Source organism: Vulpes vulpes, unplaced genomic scaffold (genome assembly GCF_048418805.1).
Source record: "Vulpes vulpes isolate BD-2025 unplaced genomic scaffold, VulVul3 u000000664, whole genome shotgun sequence".
Classification (NCBI taxonomy): domain Eukaryota; kingdom Metazoa; phylum Chordata; class Mammalia; order Carnivora; family Canidae; genus Vulpes; species Vulpes vulpes.
The window spans coordinates 138079-162403 of record NW_027325791.1 but is presented as its reverse complement, the minus strand read 5'-3'; the positions used below and the strand labels follow the sequence as shown (position 1 = coordinate 162403).

Here is a 24325-nt window from a genome sequence, read left to right as displayed (position 1 = left end):
ACATTTTTTAAGGAGACTCACCTTTTTTTTCTTTTTCTTTTTCTTTTCTTTTTTTCTTTTTTTTTTAGAGAGAGAGGGAGAGAGCGTCAGGAGGGGCAGAGGGTGAGGGAGAGAGAATCCTAAGCAGGCTCCACAGCCTACACGGAACCCAACGAGGGGCTCAATCTCACGACCCCAAGATCATGGCCTGAGCCGAAACCAAGAGTCAGACGCTTAACCGCTGAGCCACCCGGGCACCCTGAGAATTTTTAAAATTCTACTTTCTGTCCTCTAGGTGGATCTCAAAGTGGTCTGTGGATCCGTTTCTCACAATACTCTTATTTAAATTGTGGCAAGGGGTAAAATTTCAAGATTGGCACTGGTCAGTAGTTTAGTTGAGATCATAAAAGTTAAATATTACCTCATCGATCTTAAATATGACAACATCCATGTAATTCTGTCCAGTGGTTGGAGTGTGTCCAGGAGAATGATTTTCAATACGTACGATGGATGTAAGAATTGAGGAAAATCTGTTCATTCAAAGGGAATAAGAGTTTAAACATATCAGAATAGCAGAGCTACGGAAAAAATAAGTAAATAAAAATGTGTGTGATGGTTACGGTCACACCATCTTAGACTTCTTATTTTTTCCCTCATATATATCCATGTTTAGCTCAGCAATTTTATTTATTTATTTATTTATTTATTTATTTATTTATTTATCTACTTATTTATTTATTTATTTTTAGCCCAGCAATTTTATAGGAGAACATGCTTCTGCACTCATTCTTTTTTCTAAAACTGCTTTTGCTGAGGCTCCCTTGGCATACAAAAAGCCGTAGATAATTAACGTATACGACTTGATGTCTTTGGAGATACGTGGACACTCGTGAACCATCATCAATGTGAAGCCCATAAACTTTCCCATCACCTCCCAAAGTTTCCTGTTGCCCCCTTTGCTTTTTGAGGTTCTTTTTCTTCTTTTTCTCCTTTTATAGTCAAAGCACTTAATGTAAGAGCTAAGCTCTCAGTAAATTTTTAAGTGACAGTAGAGTGTCATGAATTATCGGCCTTACTTTGTGCGGTGGATCTCCAGGACTTATTTCTGGTGACTGAAACTTTGCACCCTTTGACTGACACCTCACCATTTCTGTCTCCTTACATTCCCTGACAAACAACTGTTTTACTCTCTGCTTTCAGGTGTTTGACTATTTTAGACTCTACCTATAGGGGAGACCATACAATATTCGGTTTTTCTGTGTCTGGCTTATTTCACTTAGCGCAAGGTCCTCCAAGTCCATCTGCGTTATCACAAATGGCAGGATTTCCTGCTTCTTTAAGGCTAATATTCCAGTGTATGTTTATACCACCTTTTCTTTTCTTTCTATACCGCTTTTTCTCTATCGACCTGTTTGTCGACGGACATCTGAGTTGTTTCCACACCTTGGCTATCGTGAGTCATGTTGCCGTGAACACGTGAATGCAGGTATCTCTTCAAGATCCAGATTTCAATTCCTTAATCCTCCACTCAGAAATACCTTCCCTACCCACACATAATGTGATCTAACTGAGCTACTTATAGACATTCCAAAAGATAGAACATAAGAATCTTAAAAAAAAAAACAAAAAAAGAAAGGAAAAAAAAGCCATAAGAATCTAACCATTTGCTCATTTGTTTGTTCCACTGGAGGAGTTTTTTTTTTTTTTAAATCTAGGCCTAGAGCAGTACTTCACCTAAAAAAAAAAAAAAAAAAAAAAAAAAGTTTTGAAGATCTGAGACTTCAGGAAAGCAAAATTAGTCACAAGGGAAAGTGTCAGTAAAAAACGGAGACTGGCAGTTACCATTGGCAGAAGATGGGAAACTAGTGGATTCTATTAGGACATAAAGGATGAAAGAAACTTGAAGAAAAGAAAATGTAATAGAGTTGGTGTGCGTCCTGAGCGTAAGAGCCCTAGCTTCGACTCGCCTGACAATCAGCGTACACGACTTCTCTGCCCTAGAGAATGGCTCGAGTCTGGTATATTTTGTGCAAACTGATGGGTCTGACAACCAGCTGTCCCATAAGTTTGAGGAAGGTTCTGCTGAGTTGACGAGTCAAGTATTTGTCGTGCGTGCCAGCGCTGAGAGTTCCTGCACCGGGGCAAACACCAGTGGCGCTGCCCGGCCTTCCAAGCCTTCATCACCTACAGGGATAAGGCCTACACATGTGCAGCCAGTGACACTCAAGGTAGACAATAGAGAAATCAAAATCTAACACTCAGGTACGGAATAACCCGTTAGGTCGGAGATGAGCAGCACGTGGCAAAATTCCAGTGATGTGAACACTTCGAGAAGGAGGCGATCGGGGCAGGATGTGTGAAATACGGAACAAATATTAGGCCTTGAAAACGGAGCAAACCAGGCAAGACGGGAAAAGGGGAGAGGACGTTCAAAGAAGGACCCGGGGGCATCGGCGTTGCGCCCAGATCTCTGAGGCTGGCGGGAGGTTGGTATTTGTGAAGCTTTGGCACAAATCTCCTCTTTAGGGCGGATCCTCTGCTTAACGGGCCCCATTATTGTTGTTTGCAGCTTCAAGGAGATGTTCAAATGCGGCAAGACCAAAACAGCCAAACAAAAAGCTTGTGCCGAGGTGATCAAACAGGAATACCAGAAACTCGGGCCAATGAGGTGAGACACGCGTGGGCGCACGTGCAAACCCTCCACACGCAGAGGCCTATGCGGCCCGTGTTTAAGGTGACGTGCACCTTAACGTGATTTAACGTGTTGGAACACGTAACGGGGGCCTGGAGCCCGCTGACCCTTGTAGATAGGACTCGACGCGACAAAGCACATACAAACATTTCCCAGGCAGAGTGGAAGGGAGCCGGGGCCCTCTCACCCGACGGTCGCCCTCAGCTGCTGGTCGCGGTCACCTGGCCACGGTGTGGGCTCGGCCGGGCTCCGGGTGCCTGCGGGCGTCCTGGCCCGGGCCGACTAGGCACCGACTCCTCCCGCAGGTACCAGGAGATCGTGACCCTGATCCTCTTCATCGTGATGGCTCTGCTCTGGTTCAGCCGGGATCCTGGGTTTGTGCCCGGCTGGTCGGCGCTGTTCTCCAAGTAAGCATCGTTCCGTGCCCCGGCGTGACCCTTCCGTCTCGCCCCGTTTCTCTCCTCGGTGGCCCCACAACTGGAGGGTCGGAGGGACTCCTCTCTCTGCTGGGAAGTGGCTCGATTGGCTCGGTTCTAATCTTTTCGGGACAAGAGGTGGGAAGGAGTGAAACGATAGGGGTGACCGCAGACGAGAGGTCTATGCCCAGCTGGGCTCCTCCGAACAGGCCCTGCTGGTCCCCCAGGGGTGAGGCCGTAACGGGCCTGTGGGTGCCGGTGGGAGCAGAGCCCCGGGTGGGAGCAGAGCCCCGGGTGGGAGCAGAGCCCCGGGGCCCCTCTGGGTCTCACCGGGCTCCTCGCTTGGGGCGAGTCCCCCACATTTCGGGCCTGGAAGGGACACTGGCGATGGTCGCTCCACGATGGGGGGGGCGAGACACGTGTTTCTTAGGTGACATGAATGCCACCCTGTCCTCGCTGGCCCCCGAGAGAGGCTCACATTCTGGGATTCTTCAGCTTATTATTCAGTTCAGTATCTCGTCTTGTCCTCTCATCGTGCTCACCTGCACTCTAGTTCCCTATGACTCTATCCCTGCCCCTATTTTGTGACCGGGAATTTCCAAGTAAGTAATTGCACCGATTCTACAAACTGACGTTGGGAGCTGGAAGCTGGGTCACGTTAATTTTACCTCCTCGCATCTCCCAGGCCAGCAGTCATGCTGAGTCACATGAAGTGAGGGGGACGACGAGACTGTGATTTCTAAATTAAGGACCAGCCTACATATCAATATAAATACTTGGGTTTTTGGGATTTGTGCTGTTAATCCATCTCTCACTGAGGTGCTCGGGTTCTTAAATTGAGCAGATCCCTGGTGGGGACTTCCTGCCTCACACCCCACAGCGGGAATCCACGTTTGTGGGGACAGAAACCAAAATTGTTGGGGTTAGAAGTACCCGGCCCACGTGGGGTAAAGAATTCCCCGACCCCGGAGCCAGAACCTTCGACTGCGTGGGCCCTGCCACGGCTGTTGGGAGCTCCACAGGGGCGCAGGTCCCCTCCGGGCGCAGCGGTGCCGCGGGAGGGCGGGTTCCACGGGGTCGGCTTCAGACGGTGAACTTCGTGTTTCGAACTAAGACTTGTCACTTTGCAAAGTCCAAACACGAGGCAGCATCCGGTTGTGCTAAGCAGGCTGTTCATAGCAAATTGGCACTTAACGCGTTGAGTATTACTTTTTGGTCTTGTAATAGGTCCTAAACCAACATAAAGTGATTATTATCCTTTTAAAATCTTACTCCTGGGCCACCTGGGGGGCTCGGAGGTGGAGCATCTGCCTTCGGCCCAGGGCGTGACCCCGGGGTCCCGGGATCGAGTCCCGCGTCAGGCTTCCCACAGGGAGCGGCTTCTCCCTCTGCCTGCGTCTCTGCCTCTCTCTGTGTCTCTCATGAATCAATAAATAAAATCTTTAAAAATAAAATAAAATAAAATCCTAGTCCTATTACCTTAGGAAGGGAGAGTCTTCTCTAAACACCAGGGTGTAAAAACCAAATGAAATCAGACAGTAGCTAATAAAAACCAGGAAGAAATCCCAGTAGAAAATTCAATATAATCAGTTTCTAATTTCTATTCCTTCCTGAAGGAGAGTGTAATTCAGGAGACACTTTGTTTGCAGCAGGAGAACAGAGTATATTTGCTATGGGCAGGTGCTCAGGTTACCTAGAATTCTGAGAGAACAATACGAAAAGGAACAAAGGTTTGAGAGAAAAGGGGATTTGAGGATACAAATCTAATCAACTTTGATTCATAAATTGCCAAAGCAAATAAAATTTGTGTAAGCCTAATATTTTGTAATGGTGAGACAACCTTTGTTCCTAATAAACTAAAAATAAAATGAAAATAACAATAAAATAATTATAGTGTTAAAAGTCTTTTGGAACAAAATTACGTCAGTATTTATAGCTTGATTTTATTTAAAGTATAATCTGTAGAATGTACATTATAGAGATTTTAAGCATTTCGAATTTCCAAAGCTAGAATGATATATCAAGATTTATGGCTACCACCTAATGTTTTCATTCCATCTGTTTGAACCTGGACTGAATTCAATGTGTCTTTTCATATAAAACAAAATCAGATTACATGATGCCTGACCTAATTTGGCAAAAATACCGTAAAAAATTACAGCTCAAATAAAAGAAATAAGGAACAACAACATAATAAATATTGGTTACATTTGTTGAATGAATTACACCAAGATAGCTTTTTATTCAGCAAAGAAATAAATAAAATCTATATTTAAGGAAAACAGACTCCTTTACCAGACTCCTTTATCCTTTGTCAGGTTGAATAAAATAGTCCATTTCCTTGATTGTTTAGACTGCTCAAGTAAACCACAGATGTAGACGCCTCTATACTGTGGACACGTTGCTGAGTCACAGGAGAGCAAAATAATCTCCGGGGTGTGCATAGCTCTTCTCAGACTGCAAATATTCACTAGCTAATATTGCTGAGTCTTAGAACTGAATTCTAATTATTTACGTCGGTTTCATTCATATCTGGTTTCCAGGTGCTTCTTAACTGTTGAGGCTTCTGGGAGCCTGTCTTATTTGCTGGAATGGCCTGGTGATTCTAAGACCCCATCTGTTCCTGAATCACTCTTAATTTGCACAGTGATCATTTATGAGCATCTCATAAACCATTCTAATAATTAATATTCTTGATTGAGTTCCATAGGGTGCAAAGCATTAAATGGGTTGATTTCATTTGTATGATATGGCTAGGGCCTATAATCACAGTAGCAGATGTTGCATCTTAGAAAAACAGATCAATTTCTTTTCAGAAGAATTTTAGAGGACTCCAGAAATACCCTTTCCTTGCCACAATGCAATAGTAGGATGTTATACAACAATCATACAGGGTTTAACCTGGGCTAGCAATTGTTTTGGCCTCAATTCTCTGCCAATATAATTAAAAGAAATAATTCAAAGAAAAACTTGTGTATCAAATCCTTAAGCTTTACCTTAAAAGGAATTTGCCATGTCGCCCTTGTATGTCAGCATGTGTATTCATGGTTTTGAAAATAAGGAAACATTATATGTTGGAAACATATGGAAACAATGGGAACATGGTCTGAGATTTTTGGCTTTACTAAGTTTTAATATTTGGTTGGAAATCCATAGATGTTAGACCAGATTATCCAGAATGAAGAACCTATAACATCACTACTATTTGTATGCTTATTAGCATAGTCAATTGTTGTTCAGTTCATGCAAATTCTTGATGCAATCTTTTAATGTATCCATCTGTCCTTTTTCAGGTATCCTGGTTTTGCTACAGATTCAACTGTTGCCTTGCTTATAGGAATCCTATTTTTTATTATCCCAGCTAAGAGGTTGACTAAAACTACACCTACAGGAGAAATTGGTTGAGTATTATTTATAATTCTGAATGAATTTGACAGAAGAGAAAAAAATTACAAAATTCCATTGGTTTCAGTTAGTACTTAGAAAGAATGGACGTGCTCACCCTGTCTGGGCATGCCCTGTGTGCACATCGCAACCCTGATTCAGCCAGCACATGTTCTCCCCCTACAAGAAGGATCATCTTTCTTGGCAGAAGTGAGAAGTACATTTCCTTATGTACCATGGTTAGGATTCCATTACGACTGATACTATTTGGTCCACAATAAACCCACTTCCCCTGCCATAATCAGAATTAATCTTACTATTGGCAAACATAGGAACAAGAACTTGGAAGGCACACTTCATGAGGAGCCCTTGGTAATAAGTGCTAAGGATCTAAAAAGATGAGGAGTTTCAAGGGAAACTACTATTACAGCCTCACAGTAATCCTGGAGGGAATGCAAATCCAGCCCACACTTAGCCGGAACCTAGTGTCACAAATGAAAGATGAGGTATTCCGTGGGATCATTCGTTGTCTTTGTGGTACGTGAATAAAGAAGTACCCACGTTTATGTGAACCTACCCTTCCTTTGCCTGACACACACACACACCTTTTAAACATAGGATTCATCTGCATCTATGCTGTGTACTAATACAGTATGTTTTGGGTAGTCAGATTTCTATGTTATTATTGTGGGACAAAGAGCTTAAAATTGTTTGAAAATAGTCTGGTATAGTTGTGGGCTTTTTTCTTGATGGCTTTTCTTTTATTTCTCTTTTTCCATTTTTTTTTTACTTAGATGGAACTGGGATTCATGTAGTTGGGTGGGCCCTTCTGACTCCCTGAGTCCAAACTGATAAATGACTAGAGTCAGATGTCTAGGACATGATATATGTAAATACCACAGCATAGATATAAGTGCCTTTTGTTCCTTACTTGACACTAGAACATCTCAAAGCGTGTTAGAAGGAGATATTAAAGTACAGAGTAACGATTTCTATGAGACCCTGAGTACTGACCATTGCACAAAGCCCTAAGGCCTGTCGGTGGCAAATGTTGAAGAACCAATGCTTGGCTTAACTTTCCTGGCTCCCATATCTGAATCACCCACTGAGAAAGAGCCTTGCTTCTGTTGTGAAGAAAGAATTTTCTTTGCCCTTCAAGATTCTTGTAGCTGGACTAAGAATCAAGTTGACATGAGACAGATTAATGGTAGAAAATCAAATTTAATAGTGTGCAGGCAAGGAATCCACATAGACGTGGAAGTTCCAAAGACAGTGAGGCAACATGACACTTTGATGGGCTGCGAAGAAGGGTAGGGGTCTGAGGATACAAAGAGGAGAAAGACCATGAGCAGGAAGGTGAAAGGAGATATTTGTAAAACAAAGGCTGCCTAATTATGAAGATAAGGTTCTTAGATAAAAAGGAATCTGTATTAATCTCTCTTCTTGGTACAAGAGGGTAGTTGGGTAGTTGAGGGGGAGGCCAAGAGCTTTTTCTGAATCTGCTGGGTGTTGATTGCTTTTAACTCAAAATAATGTTCATGCCAAAGAGGCCCATCTTGGGACAGCCTGCCCTTAGACCCCACACCCCTATCCATAATTCTCTCTCTTCTCATTCTTCAACTCTTGTTCTCCCTGAAAACCCACTCACGCTAGGTTTAAAAATGATATCATATGTTAAATTTTACATGAGAGGTACATTTCAGAGATGTTTGCATAATAACAGGAATATGCCTTAATTCAAGTAAGAAATAACAAAATTTCCATCAATAGTGATGGTAGGTTTGGCTTAGGTTTGTGGGAAAGAAATAGGAAGGGATCTTATCAGTAACTTTAAAATCTTACCGTAGAAGGCTGCTTGTTACACACAAATGTTAAATGTTAATAATATATTCATGGATGACTTTTTTTTCAATAAATCAAATGGGCCATTATGACCCAAATATCAAGAGAAATCTTCATGATAATTGCTTTATAAGAATTTTAAGAGTCTTATAAATGATACTTCAATTATTTAATCTGAGCTTTGTTTTAAACTGAAATCCTGATGAATCTATTATGACCTTCCTCATGATTTGGAAAAAAAAAACAGTAAAGATTCAAGTAAATATTAATGAATAAAAGTATAATGTCACACTGATGATGTTAGAACCAATGGCATATTATACACATTTTGTATAGCAAAGAAGAGTACAGTCCAATGCACTGTGTCGCTCATAGTAGGCAAAGATGTTAGTGGAATGAATGAATGAGAGACATTATAAAGGACAATGATATAGTCTTTCTAAGTTTACTCTGTAATATGATCCAAAGGATTTTTCCAAGATATGGCTTTTTTTTTTCTTTTTTTGTAATGCAGTGTTCCACCTCAAGATAGGGATATTAAAAACTTCTCCTGAGATGGTGATTTAGGATAATAGAAAAAAATGTAATATGGTCATAATCAAGCAATGTATAACTATTGGGCTTGTGTTTTGCAGTTGCTTTTGATTATTCTCCACTGATTACTTGGAAAGAATTCCAGTCATTCATGCCCTGGGATATAGCCATTCTTGTTGGTGGAGGGTTTGCCTTGGCAGATGGCTGTGAGGTAATATGCTGTGACTAAGATATTTAACAATTAACTAGACTTTTTAAAAGAAAAACAGGAGATATTCAAGCTTTGGCATATTCAACTTTATCCTATCATTTTAATGATGCAGATTTTAATAGCCATGCAGTAAGTATACCACACAGATGAAGTGAGTTTAATAATTTTGGCAGGCTGCAGGCATTAAACATCGTTTTTAAATGATGTCTCAGTATGTTGAAAGGGATAAAGCAGAGAAAATTAGAATTTACCCCCCTTCTGCAGGAAGGGGGTAAAGAGGGGCAGAAGGAGAGGGAGAGAGAGAGATTCTCAAGCAGACTCCCCACTGAGCACAGAGCCTGATATGGGGCTCAGTCTCACCACCCTGCAATCATGACCTGGGCCAAAATCAAAAGTCAGACCCTTATCCAACGCAGGACCCTGAAGATTAGAATTCTTAATCCATGAAATAGTATTAGAAACTTGACTAAAAAGAAAAAATATAAAAGTCATATGTACAATGACTCCTCGTAAAACATTCTGTTTATAACCTTATCTTACTTCATGATGAATTTGAGTAGCTCACGGACCTCTTTTCAATATATCATAGTCCTAAGGCTGTCAGAGAAAGAGAAGGAGAAATATAATAGTACTTTATTACATCATTTATTTATTACATATTAAGTATGTTAAAGGTGCTTTGTACATGTTTATTGAATGAAGTCAGAATTTTATATAACCGTGGCTAATATATTATGTCCAATTTTAAAGAGAAATAAAACCAACATAAGGAATAAAATTCATGTCAAGGTTGCAATTGCTGATTCTGATTCCCTCACAATTCAAAGTATCTGTCAAAAGAATGGAAGTTATTGATTCTGAGAAGCCAGATCTCAGTCTTGCTGAAATAGTAGAAAAGTGTATTTGTCTTATATTTCTATCATTTAAACTTGAGTGGTCTATGAAGCAAGCCAAATCTAGACATCAAACAACATTGTAAGTGGCACTCAGAATTGAGACAATTTCTAAGATTTTCACCCATTACTAAATCGTATTGCTGAGAGTTGTGTCCAAATAAAAAAAAATGACAATAAAGTCAGAAACAAAAAAAACCCTCCCTATAGGCTGTTAAGAAAATAGCTGATAGTTATTTGTCTTGAGAAGAATAAAAATTTAACTCTCCAGAAGCTAAAAGGGTGGATACAACACATCTCTCTCACCAACCTTTTTACTTTGATGACTGGATAAGGAAATGGAACAGCCATGAGCTTTAAATGTTTCACAGAAGGCTTCAAAATCCAGAAATGAGAGGTTTTTAGTCAAATGAGTAAAAAATTTTCATGGACGTTTTGAGAAGATACTTTCCTTCTAGGAGTCCTACAATGACTTTCAAGTGACAAAGGCCTCCCCAGACTTGTACTTTATATAAACTGGATAGATCATAGGACAAAGAAGTAGCAACTTTATTCTTCACAGTACACTAAGTGATTCAGGTACGAGCAATATTGATATAATCATAATGGCAAACTTTAAACATTGACTTAATAAAAATGCGGATACAAGAGTAAAAGAAATAGGGGGACACAATATATATATATGGTTGATGATGTAAGAAAACTAAATCCTTATGTAACATGTTAGAAAGTTAGTAAACAATGTCTAAATGTGAAAATTAGGAAAAAGCATATTTTAAAAACTATATATAGCTAATATGGCTTGAAAATTGTGTCTGAGGAACACAACTTAGGAGGGGAGAGAGGTAGATCAGAGGCTGCCATTTTCCTAAAGCCGTATAGTGCCACATGACTTGTTAACCTATTCACATATATTAATTAGATAAAATTAAGTTTCAATTGAAACAATGTGGGAAGACAATTCGAATTTCCTAAAGCATGTCAGTAGTTTTGAAATAAGAATAATTGAGTTTCTCTGTGTCAAAGCCGCCTGGATCCACCAAACCATGGGAAAATAGGAAAGATTAAAATTGTATTTTAGAAACCGAGTTCTTAGAGCAACTGACATCTTATGCATTTAAATTGTGTCTGATTAAAATGATTGTTAATGAATAATATTGCAATTTTTTTTTAGGAGTCAGGATTATCTAAGTGGATAGGAAATAAATGATCTCCTCTAGGTTCATTACCAGTTTGGCTGATAATTCTGATATCTTCTTTGCTCGTCACATCTTTAACAGAGGTAGCCAGCAATCCAGCTACCATCACCCTCCTTCTCCCTATATTATCTCCATTGGTGAGTATCTCATTCATCTGCTTTTATATTCATCAAAAGAAGAGTGTTCCACTCTGCTTGTTCTCATATTGTGGTCTAGAATCATTTCGGGTGTGAATGATCTTCCTGTAAGTAACTTATAGGGTGGTCTTTATTTGCATGAATACATTTTTAGGAGACCTTAAATCCAGAGAACTCTTTTCTTCCACATTCAAGTAGAAGGATCTTAAGAAAAGCACTTACCTTCTTCTGTCTCCCCGGATTTTATATTTGCAGATCATCGGGAGGGTCAGCTTGAATCCTTTCTAGCTGTAAGACTTTGGGAATCCATGTTTCCTGGCAACTCTGGCTCTGACACTAACACTTCTCTCTTCGGATTATTCTTCAATTTCTGAGAAGTGGTTCATATAAGTGATTTGCAAATGAATGAAAACCTAGGCTTACACTTCAGGCTTTAAGCTAAAATATCTTAGACACAGTTCTCTGCGGCCCAGGGAATAGTTTTTAAAGAGAAGTAAAAAAGCAGATTTGCAAGGAGAGAGAGAGAGGAAAAGACAGCCTTACTTCTGTCTCCCCACCTAGCTAGCAATTACAAGAAATAGCCTTAAGTAAAGTGTTTTTTATGGGGACAGCTGAGTTTGGTGAAAGGATAGCACTTCAAATTAAGAAGGATCGCCCTTCTGGGATTGTTCTGCCACAACTCAAGGGGCATATGTTGGCCTTCTTGAGGTGCTGCTTCAAATTAGAGAAGAAATGTAGGCAGTTTTGATTGGTAAAATATCATTTTGGTTTTTCTCTTTTTTGCTTCTCAACAAGGCACAGTTAGAAAATTATGTGATGAATTAAGGGTAGTAGTAACTCTTCTTCTATGATGATCCCTAAGCAATTTTAAATTATATATGGCACAGGGGCAGACAATTAATGGAATAATGAGAAGCTTTGAAGCCAGAGGGACCTGAGACCCTACATACACTCTACTGCTTGCCAGCTTTGTGTCTGGACAAGTTACTTTTGCCTTTCCGTGCCTTAATTTATTCATCTGTTATTTGGGGCTATAGTAGCCATCTCATAGGTCACTGGGAAAATTCAGTTATTTTATATAAATGCACATACACCCCCCCCACACACAGAGCACCTGGCGCTATATGAGTAAAAACTATTTTTGTTTTTATATGGTTCTTGAAGTAAATGATACTTTATTTTCTATATGAACTGAGCTATAGCACTTAAATAGCACTAATTACCATATAAAAACAAGAGGAAAATATTCTTCAAGTGATAACTGCATTTATGTATATAGTATTAGGTCTTTAGATTTTAACCTGCTTCTGGGAAAGCTTATCATAATAATCTTGTTCATTTTGATGCTTGGTGCCTACCTCAAAATTTTACTTAAACTCCTTCTTATCTTTTCCAACAGGCTGAAGCCATTCAAGTGAACCCTCTTTATATTTTGATACCTTCTACTCTGTGTACTTCATTTGCATTCCTCCTACCAGTAGCAAATCCACCCAATGCTATTGTTTTTTCCTATGGACATCTAAAAGTTATGGACATGGTGAGTGAGCTGAAATGAGGTCCAATAGACATCTTTGTGTGTGTGTGATGTCCTGGGTTATCGCTCTTTTTACACACTATCAACTGCCAGGAAAAGCCAGGCTTTAGTTCTGCTTCTGAAGGTGAGTGCATGATTGGTCACAGAACTGTTTTTAAAAATGGTAACTAGAAGCAAACTTACCATTAGGATTTGCAGTCACAAACACAGAGATACTGAACGCATCAGTAATGTACTTGAAAAATGAAGAGCACAGAGTATATGCAACACAATGGCTTAAACTCGCATATCAGGATCAGGATCCAACTTGACCTAGTCAAAAGGAAGAAATAGGGTTAATGAAATTCAGCAATTACACGCTGTGGTTTTCTTTTCTTTTCCTTTCTTTTCTTTTCTTTTCTTTTCTTTTCTTTTCTTCTTCTTTCAATTTATTTATTCATAGAGACACACAGAGAGAGAGGCAGAGACACAGGCAGAGGGAGAAGCAGGCCCCACGCAGGGAGCCTGTCGTGGGACTTCATCCCGGACTCCAGGATCACGCCCTGGGCTGAAGGCAGGTGCTAAACTGCTGAGCCACCCAGGGATCCCCACGCTGTGGTTTTCTACCACAAATATTTTGCAGCAAATACTTGCTTCACATAATACACTGGACTCAGTACCTGCTGATGAAAGGTCATCTTTCTTGCTCTGATTCTAATGGTGGCACCTGACATAAAAGCACAAGCAATAATGAGACATTCAAGTGATAAAACATGGTCATTTTTCCCAAATACAAAAGTAGTGATTGTCAAGGACTAGTTTGAGAATATTCTAGTGTCCCCCTAACCTTGATTACCAACTTCCAAACCAAACAAGGAAAAAAAAAAAGAATATAACCAAAGTAAACTCAATGAGCTTACTATGAAAATTCAGTTCCAAGGTCTCAGTTGCCTCCTCCCACACACAGTGCTGTCCCTACAACCCTGCAATGTAAAAACTCTGGAAAGGTCTCTATGCAGAAGTCACATAATATCCTTTTGGAAAAGAAAATGTGCATAATAGAATACAACCAGTGTTGGGTGTATGTGAATTTAAAAAATAAAAACAGGATTCTTGAGTGGGAAATATCAGAAAGGGAGACAGAACATGAAAGACTCCTAACTCTGGGAAACGAACTAGGGGTGGTGGAAGGGGAGGTGGGCGGGGGGTGGGGGTGACTGGGTGACGGGCACTGAGGGGGGCACTTGACGGGATGAACACTGGGTGTTATTCTATATGTTGGCAAAATGAACACCAATAAAAAATATATTTATAAAAAAACAAACAAAAAACAGGATTCTGGATTAAATGAGTGGCTTGCATGGACAGAAAAGGGGGCCTCTATAATAAACATTGCTAGGTATCCCCTTTTGCTTTGTGGCTCCATGTTTTAATACAGAGAATGCAGAGATAAGCTTTCTCTGTAAAGAGTCAGATAGTAAATATTTAATGCTCTCTGGGCCATATGCTCTCTGTCACAACTGCTCGTTCCACCATTGTACATGAATGCAGCCAAAATATGTAACCACCATAGTTGTGGTCCCATAAAACTTAATTGCCAAAACAGATCATGAGCAGGGGTTTGCCAACCTCTGTTTTAATGGATTAAAAGCAACTTTGAAATTTTTAGTGGACACCAGGATGATGACACAAGAGCTAGAAAAATGAGAACTCTAAAGAAGATGAATAGAAGTGGCATTTCATTAAATCTCAAAAAGAGAATACTGAAGGCTAAACTAATAATGGTATTGAGTGAATTTGAAAGATCCAGTTATCATATAGTGACCTGAACCTTATCCACTGAAATACAAGACCTCAAAACTCATATTCTGATTTAACATGAAATGGGAAATTTTTATTTTTTTATTTATTTTTTTATTTTTTATTTTATTTTATTTATTTTTTTTTTTATGATAGTCACAGAGAGAGAGAGAGAGAGGCAGAGACACAGGCAGAGGGAGAAGCAGGCTCCATGCACCGGGAGCCTGACGTGGGACTCGATCCCGGGTCTCCAGGATCGCGCCCTGGGCCAAAGGCAGGCGCCAAACCGCTGCGCCACCCAGGGATCCCGAAATGGGAAATTTTTAAAGGGATTTTTCTTGAATCAGAGTGATTCCAGTATATTCCTAAAAGGAACCTCATAGAATTTGCAACTAAATGTCATTTAGTTGAGGATAGATTCTGTTTTGATACGAATGGAGAGCTCATTGTTTTGTGAAGTAACAGCAACTTATGCTAATCATTTATGACCTATGTAAGTCTGACATCTGCTTTCTGCGGTAGTATTCGGATCCTCCTATAGGTTTTCTTTTCAGGAAACTGACATTTATGCTCTTCCCTATTCAAGGTTAAAGCTGGACTTGGCGTTAATATTGTGGGTGTTGCTGTGGTGATGCTTGGCATGTCCACCTGGATTTGGGCTCTATTTGACCTCTCTACTTACCCTTCCTGGGCTCCTCCAGTCAGTAATGAGACCATGCCATGACAAGCTGGATGCTATGACTATCCTTTGGTGAGTTTTGGAAACCATTGAGAATTCACTGCAGATACGGCATTGGAAAATTGGTGACTCATTTAAATTAGTCCTGTTGTAGCTGCTGTGGTTCCAGTAGACACCCAAAACCTGCCGTCGTAACCTAGAGTTCACAATTCCTTTGAGACGCAACCAAAGAGCGACCATGTCCCTTTATCAAGAAGCCCACAGCTGAGATTCTGCTCATGGACCATATGCATCCTGCTTCATCATAAGAATAATTTATAACATGACCTGCAAAAAGATTAGGCGATCTACTTCATTTTACATTTTGGGTTTGGTGTAACATTTCAAACATCAATTTATTATCTCAAAAACTTCCCGTAAAGTTAGAAATAGGAAATAAAACATACCAGTTATTTAATACATGGATAAATCATTCCTGTTGTGTTGTTGAAGGGAATTTGTTGAAAAACCAACACTGTGGTTATCTGCACTGTATTGCAGAAAAACGTTTTAGTCTAAATGAAATGTGCATCCTCCCATTTAGAAAATGCCAGATTATTCTTCATGTATAGATATGGCATGAAAAATTGAAATTGAAGTAGTAGTTTCAAAATTATAATTGAATCAACTAAACAACAGAAAACTTGTAGATAAGGATTAATTTCTACTTGACCCTGTGGTTAGATTAATGTAATTCATACCTTTAATATCTCAGTGTGCTAAGAAATGCATTTTGTAGGGCTGTGACTAATGCTTGCTGTGAGATGCACTGTTAGCACAGCATAGTTATAAAAGAAAGCTAAACACTATAGAACTATTAACACATTTATGTAGCTGTATAGCAATTTTGCTTTAGTGTTTATCTTACTTCAGAAATACACAAAGTTAGGGGTGTCTGGAGAGCTCAGTCAGTTAAGCATCTGACTCTCGATTTCGGCTCAGGTCATGGTCTCACAGTCATGAGATTGAGCCCTGGCCTGGATCCTGCTTAAGATTCTCTCTTTCATTCTCCCTCTGTTTTCTCTCTCTCTTTCTGTCTAAAAATAAATAAGTAAACAATAAAATGAATTTTTAAAAGTTTAGAAATAGAAATACATAATGTCATGTAAAAAGACTCAGAAATTTAAATGAATTATCACTATGTATAGAGACAGAAAAAGGTCACACAACTCCATTATTATCAACATTGAGATGAAATATCAGATGGAAAATAAGAATAAAACTCTTGAAAAATTTACAAAAAGAAAATGAATTATTCATGGGCAAACAAACAAAAAAGGAGATCTAAACATTCAAACAAAAAGTGGAAGAGAATAGTCTCCTAATATGAGGGATGTGAAGAGTAATAAGATCTATTGACATTCCAAAATCAGACTACAAGGGGAAAAATGACAATCAAAAACAAAATAATGTGCAGTTAGGAAAAGATGGAGAAGTTAAAACATAACAAATTTCATTCTAAAAATAAAAAGGAAGAGAGGCCAAGAAAATATCTTTGGTATTTTTAATCTTCATAGAAGTCATCAGACCTGGTTTGGGGTTTTTTTGTTTTGTTTTGTTTTTGTTTTTTGTTTTTTGTTTGTTTGTTTGTTTGTTTTTGCAAATGATGGTATTTATAAAGTTCTTAAAAATTAAATATAGTAAAAAGTATTTTTAAAAAGGAAGACATTTCTTTAAAAAGCATACATGATACATTGTCTATTATCTATTTATTAATTAGTCAATGCACAATTTGTCATTTTTTAAAAATTTGTCAATTTAAACCTTAAAATATACTGCCGCTTTATGTATATCTTCTAAGTTCCCCCTCTATTCATTTGTTTCTTTCCCTATCATATGTTACATATTTACTTAAGATCAATAGTATTTCTTTTGGGCTTTTCTCTAGTCATTCAATTTATCACTGCTGAATTATGTGATGAATACATTTTAATTATGAAAAATGAAATGACTTTTCAAATTAGAATGAGTAAGTTTTGCTCTCAAGAAAATAATATAAACATTTCAACTTGAATCATTTTAATGAATTACTTCCAACAGCTGCCAGCTGAGTACAGGAAAAGTAATACTTAGTCAAAATTTGTTTAAGTGAGCCATATCATTCTCTTGCTACATCTTTCTGTTTAGTTGATATATCAAAAATGACTTAACTCATCCATTTCACATTTGTTCCATTTACATCAACGTTCTCAAGCTCTTTTAGTTGGAAAGATGATCAAACAAATCTCTGTCCTCCCACTCTATGGTAGATAGTGTTTTTGTCATTATCCTCATCCTTACTTAAAGGTTAACTAGAAATCTTTGTCACTTTAAATCCCAGTATCTCACTTAGGGTTGGATCTTGTCTAGATAATAGTAGCAATTTCACTAAGTGCCTATTTACTGTCTGTTCATGCAAGTGCTTGGAAGACTCCACCAACATGTGTGGATCCCTCACTCACCCCAACCGCCTCTGAGCATGTCAGCATCTCCAGAACTCAGACTTCCTTCCTTTCAAATGTCTGCACTCTTTCCACCTCACTTGGTATCCAAGGCTTTGTTCTCTCCTTTCAGCCTGGACATTAGGAAAGTATGCTTTTTGCCAATGGTACTAATTAATCCTATTAGCCAAAATTGACTTAAAAAAATTATCCTGATACCTGAACTGTTTCTTGACATGTGTACTGCATAGGATTATATTTCAAAGATTTGTTATTAAATATATTATTCTATCTCTGCCATGACTAAATATATGATAAAGATCTGTGTCATCCATCCTTTTATTCCAAAATTTTACTGATTCAGTTAATGAATGACTATCTTTGCTCGACTATGTGAATTTCACCAAATTAAAAAATTTTTTTTAATTTTTAGGACGGGGAGGGTTGTACTAAGAACAAAAGAATAAACTCAAACAAACTGGGTCAGTTTTAGTACTCTAACATAATCTAAAAAGGAAAGGTTAAAATTGTTAGTCTAGGACACCATTAGCCATGCTATTCAAAAATGAAGCACTTTAGTCAAAGGAAAAATTTGCTAGGTAAGTTTTGAAAACACACATATCAAAAACACAGGTCCCCATTGTAGAAGCGAGGCCAGACTAGCCCAAGAGCAAACAGTGAAACAGCACATAACCAAAGCAGAAGCTAAAGGGTTTTTCCAAATATGGGGATCTTCATTTACCTTGGAAGAAAAAGACACAGCATTTAAAAAGAAACAAAGGGACTTTTCTTACTTATAGTATAGTGGTAGAGATACTGGGGGCAGTTTTGAGGGGAGTAGATCTTAAAGCCAAATAATAATAATAATAATAAAATATTGCATTACGTGCATTCTGTGTCAGCAAGAAAATAATGGAAATCCTCCAAAGAGAAAGATGATGGAGCATCAGCAAGAATGCAGACATGGCAACTGCTAATCCCTAGAGAGCTCAACATTTTCTTTAACAGAAACACAAGGAACAAGGGATGGGAGACAAAGCCAGGACCCAAGCAAGTTGTGGGTTGAGTGAAAAACTATGAGTGAGGATCTCAAAGGACTGTGTTCTCTGAAAAGATGTGAGCTAGGACAAAATCCCATCTTATAAAGGGAAACCTCAAGGGAACCTTGATGTCTTGGCCTATGCACTGGGTGAAGGAATCTCCCCGGAGAATTCACAATGTGCAGGTTATGGGCCAATACCAGTGTGGGGGTGGGGGTAGGGGGAGACCAAACCCTTAATCCCAAACTTTATTTTAAAACAATTCTGGGTTGATAGTGTGCCTAAGTACCTGGCAAAAAAAGGAACACTTTCTTCAACCTGGGGCTCAACATATTACTAAGATTAAAGCTCAGCAAGAGATTATGATAGAAACTTGTCAATTATGCCAAGACAGAAAACATTACTGTTCAAGAGCCACATGAACAAAAGAAACAATCCGAGTGCAAAGACAACAGATACTCTAATTATCAGATAGAGAATATAAGATGAGGAAATATGTTTGAGAATATAAAAGAGGGTATTGTAAATGTAATTGTGGTAGGAAGAATGCTGAAAATGTCTTCTAAGACTTCTGGCTCCTGGTTACTCAGTCAGACCCCAATCTAGGTACTGCTGTGAAGAGGTTTTACACATGGACTCAACCAGCCTTAAACGATGGAGATTATCCTGGATTATTCAGGTGGTCCTAGTGTGATCCTATGAGCCTTAAGAAGCAAAAGAGGAAGGTCGAAGGATCAAGGGGGTAAGATGAGACAAGGGGAAATCAGGGAGATTGAAAGCATGAGCAGGATGGACCCAATATTGGCGGTTTTGAAGTTGAAAGGATTTATAAACCAGGGAATGCAGAAAGCCTCTGGAAGCTGAGAATGATCCCTGGTTGAAACCCAGCAAGGAAACAGAGTCGTCAGTCCTACAGGCGCATGGAACTGAACTCTGCCAACACGTGGGAAGCCTGGGAGTAGCTTCTCCTTAAGAGCCTCCATTAAGGAGGACAGCAGAGGGAGGCCTCGATCTTGGTCCTATGAGACTTGTTTGGACCGGCCTGTTCATCTACAGAGCTTTAAGATAGTAATGACTATTGTTTTAGGCCACTAAATTTATGGTAATTTTTTTCATGACAACAGTAGAAATCAAATATAATAAAGAATGAGAGACTGTGAAAAGTGACCATATCTGAAAAAGTATTGAATAGGAATTTTAGATATGAAAAGCATGATAATTTAAATTAAAAATGTAATGAAATGATTAAATAGCACATTACACCAACTAGGAAAAAAATGTGTGTGAACTTGAGGACACATTCCAAAAAAATTAATTAGAACGCAACACAGAGATAGACAAAAGGAACTCTGAAAGGGACATTAAGGAAAATACAAGCCAGGATGATAAATATAACATATGTTTAGTTGAAATTCCAAGACTAGATTAAAAAACAAGGGAGACGACAATCATTGAACACAATGAGTAATAATTTTCCAATACTAATAAGTGAAACAGGATTTTTCAGGAAGCATAAAGAATCCAAAGCGGGATTTAAAAAGAAAAAAAAAAAAAGTAAATGTACACTCACCTCCATGATTGTGGAATAGTGGAACCCCCAAAGGAAGGACAAGATCTTAACAGAGAAATTAAGGCTTAGCCTAAGGCTACCTTCTCCAGAGCAACTGGAAACAAGTATCGCAAGTGCGAAAACAAGGAACTGTCAACCTAGAATCATACATCTAGAAAATCTACATTTTAAGAATAAAAGGAAACTCAAGAATTTTCAAACTCGCAGAAACTAAGGGAGTTTACCACCAACCAAAGCTCCAAAGTTACTTCCAACGTCTATAACAAAGGAAAAGATAATCCAACAAAGAAGATAATGTGACACATTATACGTGGGTTTAAAAAACCGACTAGAATTAAAATCCTGCAAAAGTGTAACATACAGTTCAAAGGAGGCAAAACATTCTAATTTTCTCTGAAGCCCCCATTTTTCTTGGCGGCAGAACACTTAATCTAGTTGAATCCAAGTCGAATTCACCATGTCTGTGTTTTAACGGATGTCAGAGTTTAATTTAGTCAACTCGGCCTTAGGTTTTTAGAGCCTCTCTCTTATTGATTTCGCTTAGGGGTTTTATCTAAACTGTGTAGTGGGTGCGTCCGCAGCCCCCTGGGAGGCTGGCTGGAGCTTCTGACCCCAGACTGTGCCTCCCGCGCCTCATCCGCCCCGTCGCTCCACCTCTGCAGAGCCAGCCTCGTGCTTTCTGCACCCCGGCCCCCGGTCTCCAGGATGGAGCCCCACCTGCACCCAGAAGCCCGGCCCCTCCCCGCCCCAGGAAGTACTCACTGCTTCTGCCCTGAGTCCTAGTAGCAAGGGGTTCACAGCAAAAATAAGGAGTGTGACCTTGTGCCCTGGAGGGGAGCCTCGCACCGCAGGAGGCCCCGCCCCCAGCCCTCACCTGCGCGGTCCTCACCTGGAGTGGCTGGGCACTGCCTCTAGGGCCGCAGGGATGAGACGAGGGGTCGCGGAGGCCCCTCCCTGGGCTCATGCAGGCGCAGTGGGGTCAGCCCCAGGTCCCCCCAGGAGTCGCACCCACCACCTGGGTCAAAGCCCTGCTTTGGAAGACGCTAGCCGGGTCTCCCCGGAGCCTGGGATTTACGGTAGAAGGGCGACTCCTGTTTATAACGCCTAAGTGCAGATTTCCAGAAAATCTCATTTTTACAAAATCAGTCCTCGGTTGAGAGAGAGCCCTGGAGGTCAAAGGGTGAACGAAGCATGTATCTTTTTAGACGGGCCCCCACTTACAGAGCCCGGCTCAGGGAGAGAGTCTAGGAGGGTTTCCACCCCACATGCGATGCTGCAACCCAAGTTCAATAACTTAGTGAAATAATAGTAGTGGCATGTTGGTGTCGAATGAGCCTCTCCCTCCATGAAATGATTCTCATCACTGTTCTCACTTCAGGGATGTTCAGATAGTTCACCCCCCCCCCCGCCCTGCTGCTGGTACCCCCAGAGCTTGCCCGCGGGGTGTTGATGGATCCTGACACCTGTAGCCCACCTGTAGCGCACCTGCTGGGGCCCGCGTGCCCTCTGACCCCCGGTGGCCGTGGAGTCCACACCTGCCTTTGTGGCTACAGTTCTGTAAAAAGTATGACCGGAAGATGGACCAAGCATCGGAAATGTCACGCAGCCTCCTCCTTCGTTCCCAGAAAATGTATGTGCTCTTGCCTCCATTTGCAACAGCCAGCATTTCCATTATTTTTCCTTATTTATTCTAATTGCTTCATTCTATCCTTTTTTTATCAGCACAGCTGTCTTTCTCAACATATTGTCTTTTATTTTTATTTAAGCAAATGCGATTGGACTTCTCGGAAAGTCGGATGCTACGTTTGTTAGAATCTCTAAGAATACTGGTCTCTGACGGCATTTCCACACAAAAAAATTACAAATAGATCACTTCATCCATGTATTCCAACCTCTGTTGTGGCCTATGGATAAATTTTCAAATAAAGCTTGAAAATTACCTACCTTATATTCTGTGCAATGGCTTTCAAACTCCAAATCATCTTGATAGAGAGTGAGGGAAATGTTTGCTGGAAAAGCTAGGAAAGAAGAGACGAGATGTTTTGAATAAAGCAAGTTTGATTTATCCTCACACGACTGCCATGAAATTGGCTTCCAGTTTGACAAAAGACGTTGATTCTTCAAACACTCTTGTATCTGTTAGACGTCAGCCCTCCAGACTAGCTTCCAGGGTCCTTCCTTAACACTCTTGATGATGTTTAGGGATTTTACCACCTTAGACAATGAAAATAAGCAGGTACCAGTCGCAAAAAAAATTTGAGACTAGCACAGGAACCCAATGAACTCTAGTCGTAACAGATAAATCAACTCAGGAAGAATTGACATCACAAAATTTCTGAGCCTCCTGACCCAGGAGCACACTGTATCTCTCTATTTAGGTATTCAACTTCTCTGGGCAATGCCATAGAGCTTTCAATGCAGTCTTGTTCATCTTTAAACACATTTATCCCTAAGTGCTTCATGTTTTTGATATCACTGTATTTCATTTTTTGACGTTATTGTAAGTGGTCTGTTTTTTGGCACCAATTTCTGATTGACAGTTACCAGGATTTAGAAATGCCGCACATTTTAATAAACTGATTTTGTATCTGCACCTGCACTAAGTTAACTTATTATTTCTACTTGGGTTTTTTTTTAAATAGATTTCATAAGACTTTGTACCTAATAATATCTTCTGTGAATAAACTCAGTGAAATTTATCCATTCCAATCTAGATATTTTTATTTCACATTTTATCTTAAGATATCCTTGTCTTTTTTCTTCCCTTAGTAGCAAAGCATTTTTTTTAACCGTTAATCATGAATGTTGGCTGTAGAATTTTCAGAGCCTCTTTATCAGATTGAGGAAACTTCTATTGCTAGTTTGCTGAGAGGTTTTGTTTGTTTTTTAACCAAGAATGGATGTTGGAATTTGTCAAATGCTTTTTCTATATCTTTGGAGCTGATCTTATGATTTTCTTTATAAGTCTGTTAGTATGCTAAATTACATTGAATTAAACAAACTTTGAACATGATATTTTGTATTTTTATATATATTGTTATATTTTATTTACTAAAATGTCATTAAGAATTTTTGCACCAATGTTCAGGAGGGACATTGGTCTGAAGCTTTCAGACCTTGTTGTATTAAGGTAATGCTTGCCTTGGAGAATGAGCTAGAAAGCATTTCTTCTCTTCAGTTGTCTACAAGAGTTGTAGAATTTAAATCCTTTTGAACTTACTGAGATTTGTTTATGAAATTTACATTCTGATATTCTGCCTTGAAAAAGATATGTATTCTGCTATTATTGGGCAGAGTCTTCTAAAGTGTTAATTGGGTCCACTTGGTTGCTACTTTTTTTCATATTCTATATTCTGACTGATTTTTTCCCCTACTTGTTCTATCAGTGATATATTGAGAGAGGAATGTTAAAATCCTTGCCTATAATTGTGGATTCACCAATTCTTGCATTTTTATCAGGTTTTGCTTTATGTTTTTCAAAGCTGTATTTTTTGGTTAATGTGCCAATGTTTAAAGTTGCACATTATGCCTTTATCCCCATGTAATGCTCTTTTATCAATGTTGGTATTCTTCAGTCTGAAATACATTGATATTAATATAGGTATTTCAACTTTTTAAATTAGTTTTAGCATGAGTTATCTTTCTCCAGCCTTTTATTTTTAACCTACTTGAGTCTTTAAAGTGAGTTTCTTGTAGGAAATATAATTGAATCTTGCTTTCTTATGTTTTAATAAAAAGTGACAGATTCTGTCTTTTAATTTGGGTGTTTAGGTCATTTATATTTAATGTGATTACTGGTATAATTGCACTTAAGTCTACCATTTTGCTATTTTTTTCTAATTCTATTTCTTCTGATTTATATCCTTTTTGATGGGAAATGTACTTTAATTCCTAACTCCATTCTTTTGAGTGTAATGTGTATTTTTTTTCTTCTGGTTGCCTTTAAGATATTTTTCTTTATTACTGATTTTGTGTAA

General features: G+C 39.2%; 1 protein-coding gene across 1 annotated transcript in view; it reads left to right on the top strand.

Moving 5' to 3' along the window:
* Positions 1 to 24325, top strand: part of LOC112912636 (solute carrier family 13 member 1) — a 106717-nt gene that overhangs the window by 62878 nt on the left and 19514 nt on the right. Inside the window, 7 exon segments of the mRNA XM_072745606.1 lie at positions 2549 to 2647; positions 2977 to 3078; positions 6381 to 6487; positions 8949 to 9058; positions 11126 to 11287; positions 12687 to 12824; positions 15187 to 15351. Coding sequence (XP_072601707.1) covers positions 2549 to 2647; positions 2977 to 3078; positions 6381 to 6487; positions 8949 to 9058; positions 11126 to 11287; positions 12687 to 12824; positions 15187 to 15324 — 856 coding nt within the window. The 3' untranslated portion in view covers positions 15325 to 15351.